At 42.8% G+C, this 19,899-nt stretch overlaps 1 protein-coding gene across 6 annotated transcripts in view; it reads right to left on the bottom strand.

Moving 5' to 3' along the window:
* The window catches only part of MAP4 (microtubule associated protein 4), a 164,206-nt gene that overhangs the window by 47,371 nt on the left and 96,936 nt on the right, over positions 1–19,899 (bottom strand). For 2 of the 6 annotated variants that reach the window (XM_065667015.1, XM_065667014.1), the window contains 8 exons: positions 19,353–19,484; positions 14,809–14,919; positions 13,602–13,730; positions 13,005–13,079; positions 11,337–11,477; positions 9,155–9,811; positions 7,767–7,910; positions 6,431–6,583 (listed from right to left, as the gene is read on the bottom strand). In XM_065667015.1, the coding sequence (XP_065523087.1) occupies positions 6,431–6,583; positions 7,767–7,910; positions 9,155–9,811; positions 11,337–11,477; positions 13,005–13,079; positions 13,602–13,730; positions 14,809–14,919; positions 19,353–19,484 (1,542 nt within the window). Of the gene's footprint in view, positions 1–957; positions 5,282–6,430; positions 6,584–7,766; positions 7,911–9,154; positions 9,812–11,336; positions 11,478–13,004; positions 13,080–13,601; positions 13,731–14,808; positions 14,920–19,352; positions 19,485–19,899 lie in introns of those variants that run through there. The other 4 variants (XM_065667016.1, XM_065667017.1, XM_065667011.1 and 1 more) reach the window with 4 other exon arrangements.

Below are 19,899 nucleotides of genomic sequence, written 5' to 3' on the forward strand. Positions count from 1 at the left end.
CACCTAAGGGCACGGATAAACTTCCCCAGGCCATCTCAGCAGACTGGAATTCACAGAGAAGATGCCAGTTCTTTCTGAGGAAGGTTTAGAATGAGAAGTACAAGAATATTTCTTATTTCATCTCTATTCATACTAGAGTTTCCCATTTCAAAATTCCTATAAACTTCATTAAATTCTATGAAATTAATTCCATCTCATTTCCTATTAGTACAAGAATCTCATTCCCTGGAAAACAGCCAAGGTAAATGGTCCAAAACACTTACCAGCCCATTTGTAACCTCAACAGAGAGATAAAGTCTTAAAATCTATATTAGTCCTGCTATTGTTCTGTTACAACTTCACTTTAGTAGAAATTGTTATTCTAGAAGGAAGCACATTTGTAGATGTAGTAGTTGAAGATAGCTTGAGATACAGTCCTTAACCAATGGCAAGAGGAAAAGTAGATGGTTGTAGTTAGCCTGAGGTAGGATTAAAACCAAACCCTTCAACACGACAGAGATAGAGAACATTTCCTACCACCAAGATACTCGGTTCCCTGCTTGCCAGTGACATACAGTGCTGTTCAGTGATCACAAGTGATTCACTGCTGCACCACAGATGGTCACCTTCACTCTCAGATGACAAGAAGCTAATGCAACATAACATTAAAAAGTGCAAGTTTACTTAAATATTTGACAATATATATGTAAAATTAAATCTGAATGATAAAAAAAATAATCAAGAGTTCTGGTACTTAGATTAAACTGTCAATCCTTTGAATTTTGGGAATTAGCACTGTGAGACAGGCAAGCAGAACCAACAGCCTTTTAAGATCAGCCAAAACCCCAGTCATGCCACACTTGCTTGTGCCACATAGGATTAACGGTTATGTATTCATGCCAACGCACTGACAAACAGCAAGGTCTTGCAGGCAAGCCGTCTGGATTACTGCTGCTAGCTCAAACGGCAAACACACACCTTTTTCTTGCTTCTGCCGGCCCATACCAGTGGGTTTCAGCTGCTTTTGTTTCTCTCTGTCTGGCGCAGCAGACCTGGCTGGCAGAGCTGGCACCCCTCTTGACTTTGTGGGTCTCATGTAGCTTTTTATCTGTTCTGCTGCTTTAACTCTCTCTTTCTTTGCCTCCTTCACAACCTTTTGTTCACACTCTCCTTCCTTTTCTTTAGTTGTGTCTTGAGGTGTATCTACTTCAGACTTCAATGCCAGGGCATCCTTTAGGTGGGCTTCCCCATCCTGAGAAGCATCCACTTCTGCAAGCTGAGAATGCCCTTTATCATTACCTTCAGGACTTAGTTTGGTTGTTTGGGCAGCTGCCAGATTTAAACCAGCAGCTTCTGTTTCCATCACTTTACTGTCCAAAATGCTCGAGTACTTTGGTGAGCTCTGCTCACTCTTCTTGCCTCCATCCAACTTAGGCTCTTCAGGTTTACTCTCCACTGGTGCTTCTCCCACAACCTGCAACACAGCTGCTTCTGCTCTGCCCTCCGGTACCACTACAAGTTCTGAATCCTTCCCTTTAGAAGAGGCAGTTACCTCTAGTTTCTCTGTCCCCTTGGCACTTACAGGAGCTGGTCTACTTTCTGAATCTGCCACCTGCTGAGGAAGGTCTGAGGAAGTGTTGTGCTTTTTATCAGTGGTTGTTATTTCTTTATCATCCACTTTTGCCATAGGAGAAAGGGGAACTTCGTCCTTCTTTGACTTACTGTCCTGTTTAATTGACTGATCCAAAGAAAGGGGTTTACCTGCCTCACTGCCATCCTGGGGACCAACCTCCTTGGTTTCACCATCTTTCTTTGAAACCTCTTTTCCAGGCTCTTTGTGTCCCAGATTGATGGGCTGCTCACAAGATTTCTGTATCTCTTCCTTATCATCAGGTCCAGGCTCTTTGCTGCTTTTCTCTGCTATTGCTTCTGGAGGAGGAAGCCCCTTACTTCTTGCACCCTCATCAGTCTGCTTTGGGAAGCCAGAAGAAACACTGACAGTGTTATCAGAGGCAGTCCCTGCAGTCTGAGCAAAGGATTCCAAGTCATTGCCTTTATTATTCCAAAACATCTGAGGGCCAATGGGGAAGTTTTTAATATTTCTATTTTCATCTACAAAATCCATGGCTTCCATTCCATATGCCATCTCAGATCCCACAGGAGGCTGTACTTCACTCCTGATTGGTTTTGTCTCTAGAAGAACAGGCTGTTCAGAGGCATTTTTAGCCTTTTTACTACTTCCATCATGACCCCTCTTTTTAGATCTATCAGTAACTGCAGTCACAGTGTGATCTGCCACTGTTGGGTGCTCTAGGACAGGCAGCTCCCCACCACTGCTGCAAGGAGAGGGACTTCCTGCTTCAAATTTGTTGGTTATCTCCACATCATGAGGAGGAAACATCTCTGCACCTGCTTTATGCTCCAGAAGGAATGGCTGCTGAAGGTTAGCCTCTGTCTTTTTGCATTTCTCTTTACTACTTGTTTGTGATTTTTCTGGCTCCAGAGGTACAGCAGGAGCTTGTACTTCAGTAGTATCAGTCAAGTCACCTAGCAGACTGGCTAAGGTACTGGAATTAGTCTCTTTGCCTTTATCAAAAGGCTGAGTTTGTTTAATGTTTCCCAACTCTTCACCTACCACAGGGATGTTACCTGGACTCAGTACAGAGTGCTCAAGACTATTTCCATCCTTTTTGCCTTTCACATCTCTACTTTTTTTCTTAGGCTTGTCCATCACCAGTCCCCTGGTCAGACTGTGCGCCGCAGCTGCATCTGACCTGTGCTCTGGCTGAGGCTCAGCTGTATCTACCTCCTTACCTTTATTCACGGGCCAAGTTTCTTTAGTGGTGACTATTTCTGGCTCTGATGCCTCTATTTTATTACCTGAAAGAATTGGCTGATTTGAGAAACTTTTTCTATCACCACCCTGTATTTCAGGCTTTGCCTGCACCTCTTTGGTTATACCTGACAGATTATCCAGCTCAAGTTCTCTTTTAAAACCAGACACCTTATCTTTGTCAAAGGTAATTTCTTTTGTGCCCCCAGCCACCTTCTCTTTGCTTGGAAAACTGCTTGTTTCCACCCCAGCATCCCGGAGAGCTGCCTGCCTCAAAGGACTTTTTTCAGGTTTTTTCCTTTTCCCCTCACTGCTCCTCTTTCTTGGTTTGTCTGCCACCAGCAGTGCATCAGAATTCCTCACCACTGATTCAGAAGTTATTCCAGCCTCCTTGCCTTTGTTAATCAAATCTACCTCTTCTGTTTTGCTGATCATGTCAGCCATAACGAGATGGTCCGCTTCCACTCTCTTACTCTCCAGCGGGAATGGCTGGTCTAAAGCACTCAAATTGGCTATTTCTTTATTCCCAGCATTTTTAGGCTCCTCTGTTCCCAGTTCAGTTGGCCTTTGCATTTTACTTATATCTGATATGCTCTCCTGAAAACACTCAGCAGTAACCCAGACCCTCTCTCTGCCTTTATCACTAACACTAACCTCCTCAGTTTTATCAGTTATGTCAGGAAAGCTACTTGGGTCCATCTTACTCTCAAGAAAAGGCTGCTGGAAAAAACCTCTTTCACCTTTTTTGCTTCTTCCATCACTACCTCTTTTTTTGGGCTTGTCTGGAGGATAAGCATGTGCAATGCTTACTGACGGATGTCCTCTAGCAGCAAAACCTCTACCTTTATCAGGGTAAGTTGTATCTTTTCTAGTCTCATCTATCCTCACTCCATCGTTTAGTCTGCTTGCATCCTCTGAAAACATCACCTGCTCGGAGAAGCTTTTGATCTTTTTTACTTTCCCTTCACCACGCTTTTTTTTAGGTCTGTCCATCCCATGTGCAGTATCGGGATCTCTTCCAGCCTGCTGCTCTAACGCAATAAATCCTTTCCCTTTGTTTTTATCAGGGGAACCTGCTCCCATCATTCCTTCCACTGCTTCAGTGGAGGTGGGATGTTTGGTTGCATCAGACTTCGCTGACGGAAGAAATGTCTGCTCTGAAAAACTATCAGCCTTTCTGTTTTGCAAAGCAGTAACTTCCTTGGGGTTCGGTACAATTAATGGTGCAGCAAGAATTTCTGTAGTATCTGTTGGGAGCTTCAAACCTCCCTCTGAAGTACAAAAGTCAACAGCCATGCACTTACTGGGGGACACTGTTTTAGTTTCATCAGCTGCCTTTGGCTCAACAGAAAGCTTGTCCGACAGGCCTGCAGCCTCTGGAAGGGTGGGCTGTTTGAAGGGTTCATTTTCAACCCCCTTGCTTTTTTCACAAGTACCTCTTTTCTTTGCTGCTGCTTCCAGTGACTTGCTGGAGGTCTGAACCTCACAATGGACAGGGTCACTGAATGCCTCACTCCTGGGGGATGTGGATTTAGCCTCCTTATTTCTGTCAGAAAGAAGCAATTCTGAAGGTTTGGTCTCTAAAGGAGTTTCTACTTTGCTTAGACTTATTGCTTCTGAAGGAGATGCTGTCAGGCCAGCACATTTTGACTCCCTATACTCCTTCCCATTTTTATCAAGAAAATCTCTTTCCATGGCCTTGGTTGGCCCCTTTGCTGTAATAGATTCCCTCACTTTAGTCTCCCCTAGCTGCTCCAAGGGAACCTCTCTTCTTTTGCCTTTAGATTGCAACAAACTGTCATCTCTCATTTCTTCTGTTTTCATGACCTCTCTATTTTTTGCATCCAACACTGATTCTAATGGCACATTGGGTTTTGGGGCCTGCTGTCCTGGTGCTGGCACCGAAAAGGCATTTTGCTCATCCAGGATATGACTTCCAGTTATTTTTTTAGCATCCTTTGGCATATCCGAAGCTCTGTGTCCTGAGGCAACTGACTGCTCCGTGCAAGCTGCAGCAGGCATTACAGGACAGACATCTGGCTTTTGCAGTTCAACAGCAAATGGAGAATTTCTAGGAGCTTTTGACACTGTTCCATTTTCATCCCAGAACTCCATTGTTCTTGGCAGCTGGTTTCTCTTTTGTTTTGGTTTCTTTTTCTTTTTCTTCACAATGGCGAGAGAGCCTTCCAAATCCCAACTCTCCCTTGGTAGATCTCTGCAGCTTTCCACAAACTCTGAGAGAACACTGGATGGCTGCTCAGTTGCCTTTTTATGTGAAACCCTAGTGCGAGGGGATGTTCCAGCCACACATCCAGTTTCCACTACAGAATAGGGGTCTACTTTTGGGTCAGTGCTCTTCTGTTGTGGGAGACCTATTAGGCGTTCCTCTGGTACATCAGTAATAGGCACTGGTGCAGGTTTTGCTCTGCCAAACCTGCGTTCACTCGATTTGTTAGCTTGCCTTATTTGTGCAGTAGGTAGACCTGGAACACAGGAAGCCTGCTCAAACATCAAAGAGACTATTTGCTTTATAAAAAAATTAAATACACTAAATATGTGATTTTAGCCAGCTAAAACACTCCATACAGTCATATATGCAGAATTTTCCAGCACTGATACCACACTAATTCTAAAGCCACCTCAGTAGGGCTGGGATAGACATTTACACGCAAAACCTATTTAAACCGCTACCGATAAATACGTCAATGCAATTTAAAAATACATAATTCCCAATACATGCTCTTACACCACCAAAAAGCAGCAGTTCTTGTAAGGACATGCTATTGCTTTTTAAAGATGCATTAAGGACCCATTTTGTCTTAGCAAGACAAGATAACAGATATACTTTTTATATCTCTAGCTGGCATCCTTCCATAATATGAAAATAGAAGTTTAGTGGAAAGATGAGACTAGGGAAGAGAGAACAGTCATAATGGGGAAGGGGGAGTGAAAGTGCCAAGTCTCCCAAAGTACCCAGGGTGGAAGCAGTGGAGGGCAGAACCTCTGTAACAGAAGTCATTTGCTGTACACCATTGTAGGCAACACTAGGTTTCCTTAGCTACAGGCCACTGATTTTAAAGAGAGCATCAGTTATTTGTCAGTTAGCCCTGGCCCACAAATCAGCCTCCAGTCACAAGTGTAAGCAGTAACAGCTAGGAAAGGCTGCATTAATGGGCCAGGAAAAAAAAATTACATTTCCTTTGATAATTACAAAACTCAATTTGGAAGGAGGTCTTCACTGGGAATACTGTAATAAGAATTAATGGTCCTTTTTAATACCAACATAAAAAGCTAGTGGTAATGGCAATATGATGGTGAGCTTTTAAATTCTACAGCAGAATAGAAATAAGCCAGTCTCAGTGATAAAGTACCAGCAGCAGACATATTTGGGCTATTAGTCTGGTGAACGTGGAGGGGAAAAGTGCATTTAAGAGGGCAGGGATAAGAGGCAAAGTGCAAACAGAATCCCCAGTGAATGCACAGAACCACACAGCTGCTTCGTGAAAAAGAGATTTCTGCTTGCTCAGGTGGCAATGCAGTCAGTAGGAAAAGGTGAAAAGGTGAACAGTTCACAGAGAATATTTCCATTCTAAAATGGAATTATTATTTATATTCTACCTGTGGGCTCCTGCAGGGTTTTTTCTGGCTGAGATTCTGCATGTTGGACATGGTTGTGTTCTGCCTCCTCCTTTTGTTTCTCTGTAACAGCAGTAACAGATTTTTCTGGAAGGAGGTCTTTATTTTCTAGTGCAACAGCTTCTTTTGCCTCTACTGGAATGGAAATACAAAAAATAAGAACAGAATGCTTCAGTTCTTAGGAATAGCAGCAACCTGCAGTTTAAAAGCAAGCCCTGGGAAAGGGTACAGGTTTTACTCTATTTTTCATAAGAATTAAGTTTATAAGATATCGTAGTCTACTACATATTATCTCCTCACAATGCCATTTCAAGCAGCAATTTCATATTTTGCAAACATACCAAGGTGGAAGTAAAACATGAAGCAAAGACCGTCTTACAGCTTAAGCACAGGGTGAGGGTTGGTTGGTAAGGCTTCTCACCCCCCCTTCTTGTAATCAATCAAATTCAGACGACACCAGCTTCCCACTGGAGCTGAATTCCAGAATATATTCTGTTATCACTCTGGAGTCCCATTCTAATGCTAATCATCTAGCATTCCTATATACCTTAGCATATAATCATGCAGACACTACCAAATTACTAGATACATGTAATTAGAACGAATTTTAATTTGTAAAACATAATTACATTGATGTAATTAATTTTATTTAGATTTTAAACAGAAATAAAAACTATGACAGACATTGGCACAACTACAGATGAGGAAGAAAAGGACAAGTTATACGATGGTAATTTCAAATGCTAATTGCCCATGTCAGCATGCACTAATAACCTTTGTGACATTAAAGCTTTGTTGCTTTTTACTTGACAAAGACAGGAGAACAGTGTCTGTGAGAAAGAATCAGAATCCTAGAATGGTTTGGGTTGGGAGGGACCTTAAGGACCATCCAGTTCCAACCGCCTGCCATAGACAGGGACACCTTCCACTAGACCAGGTGGCTCCAGCCCCTGTCCAACCTGGCCTTGAACACTTCCAGGGATGGGGCAGCCACAGCTTCTCTGGGCACCCTGTGCCAGGGCCCCTCCACCCTCACAGGGAAGAACTTCTTCCTCAGATCCCATCTAAATCTCCCCTCTGGCAGGTTAAAGCCACTCCCCCTTGTCCTATTCCTAAAGACCCTTGCCAAAAGCCCTTTAGCTTTCTTGTCATCCCCTTTAGGCACTTCCCTTTATGCACTGGAAGCTGCTCTAAGTTCTCCCTGGAGCCTTCTCTTCTCCAAGCTGAACAAGCCCAGCTCTCTCATCCTGTCTTCACATGAGAGGCAATGGGGCAGAATTAGTTGATAGTGTTTCATGCTGCGGTTTGCATTTCTCACCTGCTGATTCTGAAAGATGGTTTGTCTGCTCCAGAAGACGCTCTTCCTGGTTGCTGGGAGGCGGCTTGCCAACATTAGCTTGCTCTAAAAGATCAACACAGCCTTCTGGGGCTTTCAATTCTTGTTCCACATTTGCAGTTGCTTCTGGAAACAAATGTTTAAGAATAAAAAGTCATCTTATTTTTAATTTAGATCAGATTAAGCAAGACAAAAATCACTTAATTCTTCCAAGAAACAAAAGGTTTTCCTCACTTTCAAAACAGTGGAAATGTGCTGTTCAGGATCAATTTCTACCAGAGCTCCTCTCCTGAAAGCCTAAGTGCTCAATTAAAGCATATCCTTCCTGTATTGTCTGGTGTTTACTCTTTCATTCACCCACCTATGCCTCCCAGTTACTACATTCCAGTAAGGTTTTTTTTTTCCTAAAACATCCCACTTTTGACAGTTATCATTAAACCAAAGTATATTAAAAAGTAAGAAAGAAAATATCTCACTCCAACACAACCTGCAACCAGTCCACATATACTGCCTCTGTCCAGTAGTATTTGCTATATGTTGACAGTCATTTTCTCTCTGAAATGATGGTGCACTTTGAGAAATCCAAGTAGCACAGCAAATCTATTGTCCACCACATGGAAAAAATGAAAATGCCTGCCTTGCCACTTCAATGCCTATAGTCATCCCAAGTAAATGTCACGAAATTACCCAAAAAGCCTATCAGTCTATTCAGAAACTGGTGTTGAGATCAGAACCTTTGTTGGAAAACAATGCAGGATCTGTGGAGATTTCTGTATCGGCCAAGGATGACAGTGATACAAAAACAAGTACTGACAGGGATGAACTAAAATGTCACTATGGCGGTCTTGAAAACCAGACATCATTGCTAAAAATGCCAAGCCTAAAAAAAAATTAAAGTAGTCATCAAGACTAATTTTATATTTTATGAGGGGAAAAGTCCTCAGTAAGTACTTTCTCTGTATCCTGACAGCCAAACTGAGCTCTGCTTACCATGTTTTGTGCAAGTCATATCGTAGTATCACTGGCACAGGTTGCCCAGAGAAGTTGCAGCTGCCCCATCCCTGGCTGTGTTCAAGGCCAGGTTGGATGTGGCTTTGAGCAACCTGGTCTGGTGGAAGGTGTCCCTGCCTATGGCAGGGGGTTGGAATTAGGGATCTTTTAAGGTTCCTTCTAACCCAAACTATCCTAGGATTTTATGATAATCTGAACTGTTAAAAAAAATACAAGTTTTATTTGACAGTCTTATGACAATTGTGCAACTGTATAGCCATCACTACCTGCTATCGGGAGTGTTGCTGCTAGTGCTACACCAAGTTACAGTGCCCTCTCACACCACTTGCCATGCTACTTCAAGGCCAAATAAAACTCACCTGCAGGAGGCTTGCTGAAGGGTGACTTGTCTTGCTCAAGAGAAGACTCAGAAGTCATCAGCTCTTCAGAAGCAGCAATCATGGTGTCAGTTGCAGTGGCAGACTTAGCTTCTGCAGAAGCAAACCCAGAATCCACGGCAAGAAGAGGCTTGGTGTCTGCTACAGGAACAAACCCAGAATCCATAGCATGATGATGGTTGATTTCTGCTTCAGGGGCAAACTCTGCATGTGCTCCTGGGGCAAATTCAGAATCCATAGCATGATTAGATTTAGTATCTGCTGCTGGGGCAAATGCCAAATCCACAGCATGGTTAGATTCCACATCTGTTGCTGGGGAAAATGCCATATCCATAGCATGGTGAGATTCCACATCTGCTGCTGGGGCAAATGCCAAATCCACAGCATGGTGAGATTCCACATCTGCTGCTGGGGCAAACCCTGCATCTTCTGCTGGGGCAAATTCCAAATCCATAGTGTAATGGGACATAGCATCTGCTGGGGCGAAGCTGGTGTCTGCCACTGGAGTAGATGCATTGACAGCATTAGGGGGCTCGACTTCCGGTGCAGGAGCAAACCCAACATCCATAGCCTGAAAAGGGTTGGCTTCCACTGCGGGTGCAAATCCAGCATCCAGAGCTTGAGGAGGCTTGGCGTCTCCTGCAAAAACACACCCAGCCTTTTCAGTGAAAACAAACATGACATCTGAGGGAGGAACACACATCAGAAATCAGTGCAAAAATACAGAATGTAAAGACCTAACAGTGGGGGTTTATGACTAGAGAAGATGGAGATTTTGCTCCCTGTCTCTCGTCTTTCACCATCACTTACTCCCTCCCTTAAACCAGTGTACTCAAGTTGTAGTGGTCTTTATGACACCCAAGTGTTTTTCCTACTAGAGCCTCACATGCTTTGTTTTGTATCCCTGACTACAGTGGTAGACATCCGTCTGCTCCTAACATGTATCAACCAACAGAAGTACTGTTTTCATTTAAAAACTACCTGGTGATATATAGCTGCAAGAGACTGGCACTGCCGGATCCACTGGGAGCAGCATATTCCAACAGAATATGGCCTTGTTAATTTTTTACATACTATCTACTGACCACTGAGCTATGAGTTTCAGAATAACATTTGTCAGTTCACAATGCAAGCCTCTGCACTGAAGTCAGCATTTTCATAAAATCCCCTTAAAGGAGTTTTTTCAGACTATTTTACTTGAACATTTTAGCTGTCTAGAGGCAAGTTTTCATAAATTATCAGAAGCACTAGATTTCTCTTCTGCATCTATTCATTTCAATAGCTCCAAGCTCAACCCATACTCTGTATAATGCAGCATGGTGACCTGAACAGCTCGGATATTATGCTGAGTAGATGTTTAAAAAAACTAAAACCTTTAAATATTTCTACTAATTGATTCAGTCACATCTAAAAATATCCTCTCCAAACAATGGAAAAGATATTAAACCTTAAATTAGATACTTAAACTGAAAAAGGAAGAAATAAGAAAAATGGAAAAAGTGCTTTTTAAATTAGCACTTCAGGTCCATTTAGATAAAACCAGAAAGATCCATTATGCACTAGCCCCCATTTGGGTTCGTTTGTTTTTTAAAGTGATATCGCGATCCTTTCCAAAATAAAATGTAAAGATTGTGATTTCACAGAAGCAAAAGACAGTAAAGAAATAGATATTAAAAGTAGTATGGATTTTCCCTGGTGAATCATGGGAAGGACTGGAATAAAGCATAAAAAAAACTGGACAAAGACTGATGCAAAATGTACCACTAGTCTGATGCTGTACTTAAAAACTGTCCGTTTTAAAGACTCTCCTTAAAACATTTTTTAAGGTATTTATACACAGCATCAGACTCATGGTATAACCACATTCTTGACACACTTAAACATTTCTCTGGAGCTGAAATTTTGAGAAAGAATCATTAAAACAGTTACTGGTGCAGAAGACTTGAGCTGAAAAGCTGAGTAGACTTGCTATTTCTCACCAACACACTTCAGGTATTATTGGTGACGAAAATTAAACATTCAGTCCCAACAGGATTTGTTAATACCTTGCTGTGTTTCCTTCAGGTGGGGCAATCCCAACTGTGGTCAAAATGTCTTTAACCACTATAGGTTGCTCACGAAGGGCCTAAACCCAGCACCAATCTTTAAACTGGAGCAGCGTTACCTGATTCCACACCTTTTGGTCTATCAGTAGCTTTGGCCTCTCCTGGGGATGTTGTTACCGCAGTAGGAAGGAAACCAGCAGTCACTACTGCAGGGCCTTCTGGCAAATTCTGGTTCATTGCTTCTGTCACAGTGGGGGGCACTGGGCATAGAAAATGAAGTTTAATTAAGCACTTGGAAAGATCTTAGCAAGCAGCTTTCTCTTCTGGGGCACCTCTCAGGGTGCTGCCACGTCTGTGCTGCCTGTAGCAGCAGCCCTAATGATTAAGTTCCCCCACCTCAGCATCCCAGCTGTACTGGACGAAAACAGTACCAGTTTTTATTCTCAATTTTCAGATAATTAACTTGTGCAATACCTAGGAAAACACTTGTATCCTGAGAGAAGAAACTGCTATAACAAGGTTCAGGAACATTCAGTTGCAAAGCATCCCAGTTCTACCCTGAGCCCAAGGTAGAGCCACTAGCTCCAGAAACAATTTCCACCTAGAAGCAATGTCAAACTACTCTCTTCTTCACTTGTTCACCAAAATCAACAATAAAGATCCCATTATGGATCAAATATCATAACATACATGCAACCGCAGTGGAATTATGACCCAGGGGAACTTCAAAGATTTAACTATAACCAGAAGCATAGAATCATGGAATGGTTTGGGCTGGAAGGCACCTTAAGGATCATTCGTTTCTAATCCCACTCCCACAGGCAGCGACACCTTCCAGTAGACCAGCTTGCTCCAAGCCCCGTCCAACCTGGCCTTGAACACTGTCAGGGATTGGGCAGCCACAGCTTCTCTGGGCAACCTGTGCCAGTGCCTCAGGTTATAGTCACAGGGAATAACTTCTTCCTAGTAGTTCATCTAAATTTACCCTCAATATAATTGGACCTAATATACAGGTTTTCAATTAGGATTTAGTTTAAAAGTCTGTTGATTATGCATGAGACAAAATTGTGTTTGTTGGTGTCCTCAGCTGCACTGACTCTTGGAAGAAGTGAACACAAGTGCTCTGACTTATCACTCAGGTCAGCAGATTTGACTCTCAGTCTGTACAAAAATTAGAATCCTTGACAGAAGTGAAGTTCCATTTTCAAAGTTTCTTTTCAAGAGCAAATTTTATTCATCCTATTTATTATTTTATTGTCAAATAATGCTTGAACACACATCCCACCTGGAAATTAAAGTAATGGAGACACGCAAAATGGAGACACAGTCCGAAATCCACAGAGCTTTCTGCTGAATGTATTGCTTTTCACACTTCTACATCTGCTAACTTAACTCCCCAAAACCAATGAAAAGGGCAGGCTTTCAGCAGGTTAAAGCCCTGCTACACGATACGCCCTGTGAAAGGGCATGCCACTAGTATCTACCCACAATTGGGCTTGCAACTGCATATATTAAATTTGTTATTCTAAATGAGAAGTAAACAACCTATAAAATGAAGAGTTCTCCTATCCCTCACAGCACTAAACCAGAAAATGTTTTTAAGTAACATCTCTCCAAAACATGCATTTCTATTCTATATTGATTTAAGATCCAGAAACAAGGTCCTGCTTCACTCCACTAGAACCTGGTGTTTCTTGAAAAGGCAGACAAGGAGAGAAGCTCTGCTTCTGCTGTTCAGAAACTCTCTATAGACAGTTCCTGCAGACCAAGTCATTTTTTATTTTTACCTGGTGGCTCAACAAAGAAAGAGGCATCTGGTCCCTTCACATCATGCTGAACTCCCATCCAGTGTTCTTCAGGCACTGTGGATAACAAACACATTTAGTCCTGCCACTGACACTGCTTTATTTTTTCAGTTGAAGGTATTGACTTTGCTGTTTTGTGAGTTCATTCCCAGGTAACTTTCCAGTTCCCTTTAAGAACGGTAACAGAACATCATGCTCTTCTGTGACTATTGCTGGTGAAAGCTTGCATCAGAGAAGAGTCAGAACCACCAATGGCCCAGGACCCAACAGAGCAGGTTTTTTCCTTAGTTGTTCTGGACAACTCGTTCTAAGTGGCCTCGCCTGAGGTGAGGTCAGACAAGATGACCTTCAGAGGCCTCATTTCAACTTCAACCAGTCTGTGATCTCCCGGTATTCAGAACATTCCCGAACAACCAAGAACCATCATGACCAATACGAGAGTGTCTAATCTTGACTCATTTTATGTATCAACTCCCCCACTAAGATTCTTTTGGACTAGTAAACGAAGATTTTCCAGCTGCATGCCCTTCAAACCCAGCTAGCTAGATACACAGTAAGAGCAAAACATCTGTTTCTTACCTGTTTTGTCTTGCAGAAATTCTGCTGTTGAATCCAAGTCAATGAAGGCTGACTGGTCTAGAGCCTCTGCAGGCGAATACAGGGCCCCCAAGAAAGGTTGTTCAGGTACCGTCATAGATTCATGTGGTGCTAATGAAATAAAAGGACAGCTGTTAATCATCACACCAGCCCTAATGACGCCCCTCTAAAATTTAAAGTCTGTACAACACTTGGAAAATAAACTATTCTGTTCTGCTCACAAGCAGCTCAGATAAAGTTTGTAAACTCTCTCAGCTCACCTTTAGAAACCATGTTGTAAATTATGTCTGTATATATAACTTTGTAACAAGGCATAAGACAGTAAGCACAGGCAAACTACTGCACTTTTGCTTTCTGCTTCTGCTCCCATGAATACTTGCTAATAACCACTTGAACCCCAATAGTCAAAAAAATGAGGACCACTCAGTAGAAAAATATCCAATGTATTTAATTTCTAGATGTGAAGACAAAAGGTATCAGTAAACTCAAATTCAACAATGAAAACACATCGAGCACTGGAGCACCTCTGCTATAGAGACAGGCTGAGAGAACTGGGCTTGTTCACCCTGGAGAAGAGAAGGCTTCAGGGGGACCTTAGAGCAGCTTCCAGTGCCTAAAGGGGCCACAAGAAAGCTGGAGAGGGGCTTTTGACAAGGGCAGGTAGGGACAAGACAAGGAGGAATGGCTTTAAACTGACAGATGGGAGATTTAGATGAGATCTGAGGCAGAAGTTCCTCCCTGTGAGGGTGGTGAGGCCCTGGTACAGGTTGCCCAGAGAAGCTGTGGCTGCCCCATCCCTGGCAGTGTTCAAGGCCAGGTTGGATGGGGCTTGGAGCAACCTGGTCTAGTGGAAGGTATCCCTGCCCATGGCAGGGGGTTGGAACTGGATGAGCTTTAAGGTTCCTTCCAACCCAAACCATTCTGTGATTTTATGTTTCCAACTTCTCTAGTTGTCCTATTTCCTTCTGCCTAAATAAACTGAACTCCCCCACCCCCGAAAAAAAAAAAACAAAATAAAACCCCAAAATAACCACTTTCTGGAAGGAGCTATTGAATGACTTTAGGCACACACAAACCCCTCATTATATGGTCTGTGAACTTATCAGCTTATTAATTTTCATTACACAAAAATCAACAGAGAAAGCACCAAAAGCTATCTATCTGGGACAAAAGCAGAGGAGGAACTCACCATGGATGCCTCTGGAAGTGTCAACATGGTCAGTGAACAGTGGCACATTCTTCATGTCAGTAGGAAATGATAAGTCAGGCAGATTGTCCCCTCTGTGCATGCTGAAGGAATCTGGCAGGAGACAAGTATGAGGGCAGGGTCACCGCACAGGGGGAAGACATGGTGCAGAGTAAGATTATTTAAGAAACAAGATTAAGATGCATCTGACACCACCACTGAGCTTCCAAGGGAAAGCTGCTTTCAAGACTATTTGCCAGGGGCAACCACCTTCATAATTAGAATTTCTGCCCAACAGCAAAACTGGGTTGCTCAGACTGCTCCAGAAAAACTGAACTCAAAGTTTAGATTACAACTGTTGCATGGAGAACCTGTCTCCGCCTCTCAAGAAGGACACATCTGTTTCTGACCTGAGGGACACATACAGTTAACCTGAGGTGTTAAGAATAGCTGAGCTCCAGATCAGTTAATTCGGCAGCAGACCCAGGAAAACTTGTGTAAGCTCCCCAAGAAGAGTACACCAGCATAAACTGACGGATGAGCCAGTGTTTTAACCAAGTTACAAGCCAGAGAGGAAAAGAACCCATTTCCCAGTGTCCCAGGCAGATGAGCAGCTTTCGCCCCTAGTTCCAGACTGGACACACAGGCTGCCACAATCTTCAGTCTACATTTGCAAGTCAGCTGGTGTCAACTTCGGTTAGTCTAATGTGTGTTAGCTTTGTTCTCCTCTTGGTCTGTATTTTAAGTAGATATATCAAATGATATATCCCCTGCAGAAGATGGTATTCCAGCAGCTGAGGATTCAGCAAGAGAAAATTCCTTCTCTGCAAGTTTTATTTTTTGTGTGCACACATCTCCTTTCCCCTCAAGCAATCAGCATGGGCATTCAAATCAGACACAACAGACAGAATCACCATGGTGGGTTTTATGAGATGGATTACTAAACGGAAATGCCATGAGGCAGGGAGTAGACAGACAGCCTCACTGACAGAATAAAACAGAGGAGACACGACCCTTCCACGAGTTAGTCACCTTACCATAATACAGTCAAGGGCAAGACACTGCAAGGGGAAAGAAATGTGGCATTCCTCTCTCAAAACAAATTATTCTGTAGTTGTAGTTTACAACCCCCTAGACGTGTTTTATGATCACTGGTTTCTAACACATCTTGCTTTGTGCCAGATGTACACTGCACTTCAGACAGGCCCAGCCGAGCAATGAGAGGTTTCAACTCAAGAGGCCTCTTGCAGATGAGCGATGCTTCCCATGACTCCCTCACAGATTGCATTACACAGGAGCTGAAGAACTCTCTGTTCCTGAAATGGCTGTCACACACCGGTTCTCAGACACTGCATAGATTTCTTCCAGTTAAGCACAATTAAAAGGGATGCAGTTCAAGGCTGCTTTTCATTTTTACATCAGGCATGCTATCTGAGGGATTGACAGCCAAACTTCAACTCTTCACATGCCCATGGTGCTCCAAGATGTCACCATCAGGGAAGCTGCATGAATTCTTTTGTAAATCTATCAGACTGTTTGAGATGCCAAGACAATGTCCTGCTTCAGAGTAAACTCTGGAAATTTTTCATTTCAAACTGTTGAAAACAGTACTACCGAGACTAAATAACTGCCTTTTTTCCTACTGAAAACAAAACACCACAAAAGCCAACACAAAAACCGACCAAACAAAACCCCCCCCGCAAAAACAAACAAAAATTCCAACAAACAATCCCCCCCCAAAACAAGCAAGCAAACAAAACCCCAAACCACACACAGAAAAAAAACCCACCAAACCCACAAAAAGTATCAGGACTGAAAGCAATTTAAAAAACAAAAGAGATGCTGATGATCTCTTTGTCCAGGAGTTAGATGATGTGGCAAAAGTGGGCAACCCAGCTCAAACCCTGTCTCTGCTCCAGAGGGAGAAGGAGTTAAGGCCAAACTTTTGTTTTCAATCTCCAAAGATCCTCCACAGACTCAAAGTGGGCCCATGCTCCATTCAAGTTTTAGCATTTTTGTGACTTGTGATACTGCTCTGCTGATTACAGAATCCGAGAATCCCAGGTTAGAAAGGAGACCAAGGATCATCTGGACCAACTCTTCTAGATAAAGCATGACCTAAACTAGATGGCCCAGCGCCGTATCCAGCTGAATCTTAACATTGTCCAACACTGGGGAGTCACCACTTCCATGCGGAGATTATTCCAGTGGCCGTTTCTTCTCACTCTGAAACATTTGCCTCTTGGGTCCAACCAGAATCTCCCTGGGAGTAACTTATGCCCATCACCCTTCATCTTTTCCATGGGACTCCTTGTAAATAGGGAGTCTCTCTCTTCTTTGTAGCCAGCCTTTAAATACTGATGACAAGGTAATGTTCCCAGCAAACACATTGCAGATGAAAATCGAAAGGTGGGTGGGTAAGAATGAACTGCCTGGATGGGCTATGGCAAGATCAGGCAATTCTCTGCACTTGCATTAAACAAGCCCTGAAAATAATGCTCTATTTGCCCAAAATTTGCAGCTTGTTTAGAATATTATGAAGCCAGACAAATGTGAAGAATCTGAGAATATTGTTTCTAGACAGCTGGAGGTAAGATGAACACAAAAATTATGAAACTTTCTTTTCAGCTCACTTCCATAGACACTCATGTCCTTCCCTGTCAGAGACACAGCTCCTATTTGCCGATGACTATGTACTAATATAAGTGTGTCATTGTAGCTCATTTAAATAGGAACTCTTCATGTTTAGATATTTAGGTGTAGTTACAGTAATAAGTCATGATCCACTTGCGATTAGGGGCTTTGCAGCACTTTCAAAGCTTGCAAGTAACTAGATAATGTCAGTTTTATTAATGGTACATTACCGTAACACTTTTAAAACAAGATTTACTATAGGTAGTGTGTAAAACATATATGTACAGTTTTGCTGTTACTTCATAGTGTTAAGTCTCACTGCCAGATCCCAACACAGCATTTGCAACATAGAAGAGCAAAGTCGACAGCAGACACAAATGCACTTGCAGATGCTCACAGAAGCAACAGTGCTGGCATTTCCCAGGTTTCTCACCAAGGAATGAGAAATTACAGCAATGCTGGTCAGGAGGCCAGTTAAACCATTGACCAAAGAATTCTCTCCTTGGGAGGGAAATCACAGAATCATAGAATGTTTTGGGTTGGAAAGGACCTTAAGATCATCCAGTTCCAATCCCCTGCCACAGGCAGGGGCACCTTCCACTAGACCAGGTTCCTCCAAGCCCCGTCCAACCTGGCCTTGAACACTGCCAGGGATGGGGCAGCCACAGCTTCTCTGGGCAACCTGTGCCAGGGCCTCACCACACTCACAGGTAAGAGCTTCTTCTTGGTATTTCATCAAACATCCTTTAAGTAGAACCTCTTGTTCATACAGCACCAGGAAGAACAGAATGGAGGAATCCTTTCACACTGAAGTATACCTGGTATACTTCTTGGTGAGCAAGATACTTCAAAGCCATGAAAACTAAGGAAATGTGGTTTCATGCAGTAGATAACCCACAGATTCACATTATTCAGGCCAAAAGAATCTTGGGCGATGGGCTAGGTATATAAATTGCTCCTAACCAACGACTGTGTCATCTGGCTATTGAGCCATCTTCCTTCCAACACAGCAACATGAGGGAAAAGCCCACTAACTGTGTTTTAGAAACTAGTGGCTCTTTTGTTCCAGTTGTTCCATGAATCATTTCTTACCCTTGTAACAGTATATAATTTCCCCACTCAATCTTTTAGCAAATATGAGATTCAAATAGCAAGAAAATAATTTAGTAAGCAGTTCTACATTGCTCAAAAATATGTATTGAGAAAGTTTCATCCAGTTTCAGGGAGTAGCTTTCCCAGGATTGTTGCCTGTTAGTATGTGGGCAGCACATGCTTTTCTCGTACCCTCCAAGAGCTAGGAAGGAATTTTTCATAATCTTGTTCAAAATTGAGGGAAGACTGTGTGAAAGCTGTTGGGTGAAAAGGTATCTTTTTGCAGGGGTAAGTTACACAAGGTTCATTTAATTTTCAAGAGAGTCAGCAGCTACACGGGCTGCCTCTGGATCAGACCGACCTGCATTGCAGGCACAGGTACGTGACAACTGCAACCAGCATTGCTGAGAGCCATGGAAGACCAGCTTTTGGCTGTCAACAATTCCAGTGAGGTTTGCACTGAAAGCCACAGTACTCCAGAGTGGTTAAACAGTGGGAGTCAACCAAAACCAGCTTTTTCTGTGTGAGCCAACACAGGTGAAACTTGCTCACCCACACTATGTGCTCCAACATGCTGGACTAGCAACTCCATTTTTAACCAGCTAGACTACACTCTAGGGCAAGTTAGGGGCTTGATGTGCGAAGTTCACCCTGGTGTTAAGATGTTAAGTATGTTAGGAAAACTGAGCAATGCATCTTAAAGAACACAAGCATTAGTACAAGGCAAGAGAACAAAACCACCCTTAGGGATGGAGACTAGGACTCTATCATGTCACACAACTCGAAGTAACCAATGCTACAGAGTTAAGACTAAGTCATACCAGCCATCTCCATGGGTTTGAATACTGGCTGTGATTCAAAGCACAGGTCTCTGTCGTCCATTGTCCAGGACTCATTGCGATCAAGAAATTCTTTGTAAGACAGCTTTTCATCCATGTTCTCTCCTGGGAATACTGAAATCAGAGAAGAAAATGACACAGTGAAAAATTAAACTAAAACATTTAAAATGGGTTACTGCACGATACGACATTCAGAGGCCAAAAGACAACATGAACACGTTAACCAAACTGGAGACCATGAATGTTCATTTTTTACTGCTTTGATCCAACTCTTCAAATATAAGAAAGAAAATAATGGGAATTTCTGCATCTTGATACACACGTAAGATCAAGAATGGACTCACATGTCAGAGTGTTGGCCTGTCTTCAGATGTTGGACTATTCATGCTAGTTCCTCACATTCATCTTTAGGGAGATTTTTAATTAATGAAAGAGCTACAACAACACCGAGTGACTGAACTTGCGAGGGTGAGCAAAGCTTTCAGGTCTGTCAGTACAAAAACACTAATGGCGACTTGCTCATCGGGTC

This window comes from Lathamus discolor, chromosome 2 (genome assembly GCF_037157495.1).
Source record: "Lathamus discolor isolate bLatDis1 chromosome 2, bLatDis1.hap1, whole genome shotgun sequence".
Classification (NCBI taxonomy): domain Eukaryota; kingdom Metazoa; phylum Chordata; class Aves; order Psittaciformes; family Psittacidae; genus Lathamus; species Lathamus discolor.